We start from the raw sequence: 7,585 nt of genomic DNA, 5'->3' as shown, positions 1-7,585 counted from the left end.
TCGATCCACAAACCACTAATTGATGTAGTCTTCACCATGTGATATCAACATTAACAATGAATTCTCATGAACAACTAATCCAAATAAAAATGGCAACCACCTTAGCACCCAATAGATTTATTTAGTGCCCATATCTTTGAATCATGGCATTCCATCATGACCGAAATTGAACCCATGCTCAACATCTAATATACATGAATGGTGATCTAGATCAAAGAGTTATGGTCTAAGTTTACTAGATCAAATCTTATCAATGTGGTTTTGTTGATCTCCTATACCGCATCACATGGAAATATCACAAATTCAACAATTCAATATATCTAAACCAAGATGATTAATGATAGATTTGCAAACTAGAACCAATATCTAAAAATGAATAATAATATTGTGAAACAAATTCATGTAAGAATATATCATTTAGAAACATTTTATCACATTAAAAATATTTAAAATAAAGATGAAAAATATAAATGTTATTTAAACTATTACAACTCTATACCTTTGATAATATATGTTTTAATAAATTTATTGTGACTAATACCTAAATAATTATTAAATGTTAATTATTACACCGAGGGGCATCACACTCACATAATGGATGCAAACATGTCTCTCAATAAAGACAAGAAATATTTAATTTGATGTGTTTGTGACACTTAAATGCATGAAATGCAAAAACAATACAAAAAAAATATTTTCTTCTCTCACTCACTTAGCGATCAATCACTTATGTCTATCTCCATCTTGCAATCAGTTAACTTCATAGTTATCTCAATCTAATATTATAATATCAAAAATAAAAATATAAAAAATATAATAATATTGTAATATCTTAATACTAATTACACTATCATAATATAATAATAATTTAATATTAATAATAATATAAAAATATAATAATTTTCTAAGTGAAATAATGAACAAATATATATCTTTATATTCTTCTAAAAATAAATATGCTAGTATTTAATATTAATTTGTATATATAATAATACATGTACAATCGTCTGGAACATATAAGATAGAATATTTTGTTATTTTTCCAACTTTTCTCTTCCAATATGTTTTCAATCTTTGCTACCTTTTGTCTGTGGTGCCAAAACAGTCTCTCTCTTGCATTTTCTGTCGACCTGCATTGGTCATTTGGGAATATTAATTTAATCTGCCATGTGGAGCTTTGAAGCACAACTAGTAAAGAGGGTGGTGAATGACGTGATTAAGACATTGGACAGAGTGTCATTAGAAGTTGCCAAGCACCCTGTGGGAATGGAAAGGATCGCTGAGGATCTCATCCAGAAATTTAAACTCAATTTAGAAGGAGGTTTGGTTAAATCTGGAATATTGGGTATTGGTGGTATTGGTAAGACCACACTTGCTAAGGCCATGTTCAACCAGGTTTACGCTCATTTTGATGCTACTTCCTTTGTCTTTAATGTCCGCACCACTGTTGCAGACTCCGTGTGCCTGACAAAGTTGCAGAAACAAATCCTTAAAGATTTAACCAACTATGATGGAAAAGTGCAGAGTGTTGAGAAAGGCATATCTTTGTTCAGAGATCGTTTGGGTGGAAAACGTGTGCTTCTGATTTTAGATGACATGGATGGTAGGGAGCAATCAGAGGCTTTGCTTGGGGATTGGTTGGCACCTGGTAGCAGAGTTGTTATTACTTCTAGAGACAAGCACATTCTCCATGTTGCGGGGGTCTCACCTGAATGCATTCACGAAATGAGTGGCTTGCAGACAAATGAAGGTCTTCAGCTATTTAGTTGGCACTCTTTTCTTCGAGCATCTCCAAGTCCAACTTACGAAGCTTTCTCCAAAAGAATAGTGGAGGCTTGTAAAGGGCATCCTCTATCACTGGAAGTCATTGGATCCTTGTTGTATGATAAGAAGAATGATCCAGATTGCTGGACAGAAGCCTTCCACAACATTGCACTCCACCCAAAGATTTATGAAATACTCAAAATCAGTTACAGTGGTCTTAGTGAAGAAGAAAAAGAAATATTTCTAGACATCGCTTGCTTCTTCATCGGAGAACACAAAAGGTATCCTATTGTTTTCTGGAAATCTATGTACAGGTCGGTACACACAGCCATATCTAATCTTTCTCTGAAGTTACTTGTAAGGATTGACGACAAAGGTGTGTTTCATATGCATGACCATTTGCGAGATATGGGGCGAAGCATTGCTGAAAAAGAAAGAGAGGGTACCCGAGTATGGGAGGCAGTTCATCTAAGCAGGGGAGAATCCAATAACAACAATTTCTCTCGCCTTCGACTCAGTGGAGGTAATTCACAAAGGCTTGAAACATTGTACAGACCTGGTCTACGATTTCTTCACTTGAAGAATCTGACCCTTGACGGAATCACGCCAGCCATACTTCCTCCAAATTTGATATGGTTACGGTTGCAAAATTGTGAGAAGCCATTTCAGTCCAGTCTTGTGCGTAACGTTTGGTTCTTTGCGATACAGGGGGCATTTCACTTCAGTCTTGTGGATAACATTTGGGATCTGAGGATAATGCAAGTAGACGGTGATATTCCCAGTTTCCAATATTTACTTTTTAATATTCTTGGCAACTTGTTACAGTTACAGCATTTAGAGTTGAGAAACTGCAGAAATTTAAATAAGGTCCCTTGTACCATCGGCAACCTGTCACAGCTGCAGCGTTTGGATTTATCATGGTGTACAGAATTAAATAAGCTCCCTCATACCATTGGCAACCTGTCACAGCTGCAGCATTTAGATTTAGGAGGGCTTAAATTAAATAAGCTTCCTCACACTATTGGCAAACTGTCACAGTTGCATTATTTAGACTTGAGTTGGTGTCAAAAATTAAGTGATCTCCCTCATAGTATTGGCAACCTATCACAACTGCAGTATTTAGACTTGAGTGCCTGTGAATGTTTAAATAACCTCCCTGACACCATTGGCAATCTGTCACAGCTGCAGTATTTAAATTTAAATTGCTGTAAGAAATTAAATAACCTCCCTTGTACCATTGGCAAGCTGTCAAAGCTGCAATGTTTAGATTTAGGGGGTACAAAATTAAATAAGCTCCCTAATACCATTGGTAACCTGTCACATCTGCAGCATTTATATTTAAGATGGTGTACAAAATTAAATAAGCTCCCTTGTACCATTGACAAACTGTCACAGCTGCAGTGTTTAGAACTGAAAGGATGTCAAAACTTAAATGATCTCCCTTATACTATTGGCAACCTACCACAACTGCAACATTTAGACTTGAGTAATTGTCAATATTTATATTTTCTTCCTAAATCTATAGGCAAACTATCGCAGCTGCAGTATTTAGACTTAAATTGGTGTACAAATCTAAGTGATCTCCCTGAAACTATTGACAATTTATCACAGCTGCGGCATTTATATTTATGTCATACAAAATTAAACATCCTCCATGATACCATTGACAATCTACCGCACCTCCAAATATTTCAGGAGGGAATAGAAGCAAAAGAAGCTGCCTGATACCATTGTGAAGAAATGCACTGTCATGGTGAAGATAATATTATTAACTGCCTGATACCATTGTGAAGAAATGCCCACAGTCAATGAGACGAGTCTTATTCTTGGTGGCAGTGGTGGGAAGAGAGATTGAAGGTGAGGTGCGTGACCTATCCTTTAGTAGTGTCATGTTACTTCTTTAGAGTAGGAGAATTAATACATACTTTTTCTTTTTGGAATTTCACGCATTTATTTCTATCAAAGGGAATACGTGAGAGTAATGTATCTGCTTTTCAATTGCATTCAGTTTTTTTAACTTAAACACAAACTTTATAGATGTTCTGAATGGTCAGTTTTAAATCACATACATTAAGCAATGAATTAAATATAAAGGATGTTAGTCAATTTTGAGTGTTTAACACTTCTAAGTTTAGAAGTGTATTCTTAGTGTGACATACATGAAGCAACACATTAAGCCTAGAAAATATCATTCTTAGTGTGACAACATACATTAAGCAACATATTAAGCTTAGAAAATATTAATCAACTCTGAGTATTTAACACTTTCGTACCTAGAAGTATAAGAAGCTATGTGATTGTAATCCACTAGTAAAAGTAGCTTTTGACACTACTCACCCAATTGCCTCTTGATTGATTTGTTCATCAAACTCGTATCCATTTTTATCAAATAAATTTCTATTTAATATCTAAGTGACCATTGCGATGTAAATCTACCTTTAAGATATTAAATCATTTTGTGGATTATTTACTTTTGTGGCATGCAAGAAATAACATGTGCTATGCGTGGTTGGAACTAATTTGTTTGTTTTAGTGAATAAAAAAATTATTTTATTAAAGTTTATGTTTAAGATTCTTTTGTTAGAGCACCTTTTAACTACCCTTGAATTAGGGACAATAAGCTCATTGTTATCATAACATAATATGAAAAATAAAAAATGTGATGATAATCTACTTTATTCATAATATATAAAATTTCATTTAAGTAGTTTGTATATGATGTTTCTTGATATATGATCCCAAAAAAGGCTTGCAAATGAGTCTAAGCCTTACTAATGTTAATAAAGGCATCAAAATTAATCCAAGTATAATTGATAGAGTTTTCTTGTCAAATGTTCTAGTTGCAAATGCCCTTGTAGATATGTATTTAAAATGTCGAACAATGTAACCCATCAAGTTTGTGTCTAATGTTGGACATTGTGGAGTTTTGCACCATCTACCCATATTCAATTCACACAAGACAAGGGCTTCCTTACAATGGCCATAGGGCACTTGGAGATAGGGGTCACATTTATGGTAATGCATGGGCCACCCTATATTTTGCCATGGGGTATATTGAGATAAGATCATCGATAACCATATTAAGTAACTACTTAGCCCACCCACATTTACTCTATTTAAGCTACCCCCCACTAGCTCAAGATGATCTACACTTTCTCAAGAATTTACCCCAAATTTTTAGGTCCTTGGGTATAAAATGAACAATTGAGTTGTTGAAAGATAAAAACAATGGTCATATGTATGAAAGCCACTTCAAATGTTGTTCTTAGTGTGAGAGATCTTAAGAACAACTAGATTTTATAGGGTTTGTCTTAACTCTGAGAACCATCCCTACAAGATTATTGCCTCCAAGTGGTGTTGTCTAAATCATTGGGCTACTAATTCTCTTTAATACCAAAAAATGTCAAAGAACACACAACGATTTTTTTAATTTTTTTTGACAATGTACCTCAAATAGGTATGGTCTCATGGTCTATAATGATTGTAGTAAAAGTGAAATTGGGTTTGTTGAATAGTCATTAGAAAATTTTGAGAAAATCCAACGGGTGAGTGCAAATCTAGAATGTGATGATAAAATTTCTTTAGTGGGATGCCATGCATGTGAGGACGATTTATTATTTACATAACTATGGAGTTGGCTGTCTTACATGTGGTTGCATGTTGCTGCATAATTGGATTCGTATGAGCTAAAAGGAGGCATGATTGGATTCACAAGTCACTTCAATAAGGTCAATAAATCTAAAAGCAAGATAGAAGAGATTAAAAAGTCCCAACCTATAGGGTTGGAGTGAGAGTGAAGTTAGACTTGGCTCCCTTATAAGCTTTTGAACACCAAGAAAGTGACCTACTAAATAACTAATAATTTTGTGATGTTACTTTTTGCTTTCAATTTATGGTAGAATGTGTTTGTTAGCTCGATCATTTTTTACAACATAATTAATGGCTTTTTACCTCTATTTAATTAACGACTTTTTACCTCGGTTTATGAAGACTATTGCATGGTCTAACATGTAATTTTTATTTTTTATTTTTTCCCTATCTATCAAATTCTTGATGCAAGCATGTAAAATATCTTGTTAGTTCCTACTTGGAAATATAGTGGAGGGGTTCTATTTTAACTAGTGATTATTCAATGCTCTAATCGATCGATTATTATTTAATTTTCCTAAAAATTTGTATTCTATTCCAAAGTTGAAAGGGTTACGCTGAGGCTTTTTTTTTTTAACAGATAATAGTTTTTAATAGAGTCCATAAAAAAGATGCATCAAAATTCCTTCTAGTAGAAAAGGAGGAATGCAACCAGGCATTCCATATTTAAGTCTGAGAAAAAAACCCTTTGAAACAAGAATGAAAGAAGAATTAAATTATTTATGTAAGATATTGATCAAATTATTTATGTTAAGCTGAGGCTTTTTTATGTAAGATATTGATCAAATTATTTTTTCCATTTCGTGATTAATGGGTTCCATTTTTTTTGTTGTAGATTGTTAGAGACCTGTTTAGTGGTACGAGGCAAGAGAAGGCACAAGAACCTAGTCTGACATATCTGTTTTGAAATGTATGGCATTGCGGGAGCTGGTGCATGATATAGATACAAATAATCAGTTGTTAGGACAGTTGGCGATCAGGTCAGTTGTGTGAATGCATATTCACTTATCAATTAAGACCTCGTTACCTCAATGAGAAGGCCATGTACTTCTATAGAGAAGTAGTGACTCATCTCACTTGTGGTTTGATAAATGGCCAAAGGCGACGTGTAACAGTGGCAATTATATGTTTAATGGTGTTATGTAGGAAAAGTGCAGAGGCCACGGACAAGATCCAGGTGAAGCTTCCTTCGAAAACCCCTAAATTCAGTGCCATGACAATGCTGAAATTCAAAAACTAAAAATAAAATAACACTAATAATTTTTAGCTAGTTTGATTTATTTGTTTCCTTGCTGTTGTAGTGCTTTTTCGGTCAATAGGAACTACTATATGAAGTGGTGTTTGTAGTGGTTTTGTATTTTCTCAAAATAAGAAGCTAAAAGGCAGGAAGCATGTTTTTTGGTTTGTGCAGTTGCAGGAGTATTGAACATGGAGACACCCCTGGCATCAAACTAGCAGTTAGCACACGTGATGATTTGATTTTGGTATTTTACAATACTTTCTATTTTAAAATATTTTCTTCTCAGCTCTCATCTTTTGAGCCCCAATTACTATTCAAGTTGAATTTCTATTCATTTGGGTAACTTTCGTGGTCCAAAACTTTGTGCCTCACAGGCATGAGAGAAACTAAAAGCCCATACCAATATCACTACAGAGTAGTAGTTATAACAAGAAAAAGGCCACAAGATAAAACACAATTCCCATTTCTTATTTCATGGAGTAGAGTTGTTTATGATGTTTATATAACATAATTATGTTGTTATTACTGTTAAGTTTCAGGCAGGGAGTAGTGAATCGCCTCCTTTCGGTGCCCAGAAGCTTTCTGATGTCAACTCACTGTTGATGACCGTTATGGAGGACTTCTAGACATCTGGCAGGTAATTTATTTTCATTCATATTAATCTTGTGGAAGTGTATTCAATGACAATCTGAATCACTATGAACTGGTTTTTTGGGTTTTTTTTCAAAAGGCGATTAGAGAAGACCAAGCCAAAAAGCTTGAAGAACATCCAGATTTTATGTCTGCTGCTCTAGATCAAATTTACAAGAAGGTAAGCTAGATAAACTTTTGCCGTCCCATTGACCTGTTTGGTCATTTTGGGGAGAGCATCAATATAATTTGATGTAATTTGGTATTGTGGACAGGCAATGGAAGAATGTGTTCGTAAGAGAA

The 7,585-nt window shown here is 34.3% G+C and overlaps 1 protein-coding gene and 1 long non-coding RNA gene across 2 annotated transcripts; both read left to right on the top strand.

Annotated features, from left to right (window-relative positions):
- Positions 1 to 1,167: 1,167 nt before the first annotated feature.
- LOC131045541 (disease resistance protein RUN1-like) lies at positions 1,168 to 3,489 on the top strand. Its single transcript, XM_059212723.1, has one exon. The coding sequence runs from the start codon at positions 1,168 to 1,170 to the stop codon at positions 3,487 to 3,489; it is 2,322 nt and encodes a 773-aa protein (XP_059068706.1).
- Positions 3,490 to 6,515: 3,026 nt separating this feature from the next.
- Positions 6,516 to 7,098, top strand: LOC131045557 (uncharacterized). Its single transcript, XR_009105823.2, has 3 exons — positions 6,516 to 6,589; positions 6,824 to 6,896; positions 7,027 to 7,098. It is a non-coding gene; the product is annotated as an uncharacterized LOC131045557 (long non-coding RNA).
- The last annotated feature ends 487 nt before the right edge of the window (positions 7,099 to 7,585 follow it).

Source organism: Cryptomeria japonica, chromosome 10 (assembly GCF_030272615.1).
Source record: "Cryptomeria japonica chromosome 10, Sugi_1.0, whole genome shotgun sequence".
In the NCBI taxonomy this organism is placed as follows: Eukaryota; Viridiplantae; Streptophyta; class Pinopsida; order Cupressales; family Cupressaceae; genus Cryptomeria; species Cryptomeria japonica.
Note: the sequence above shows the minus strand (reverse complement) of the source record. Positions and strands in the feature narration are given on the sequence as shown.

Coding starts and splice junctions, on each gene's coding strand:
- LOC131045541 (XM_059212723.1), top strand. CDS start 1,168: ATGTGGAGCTTTGAAGCACAACTAGTAAAGAGGGTGGTGAATGACGTG.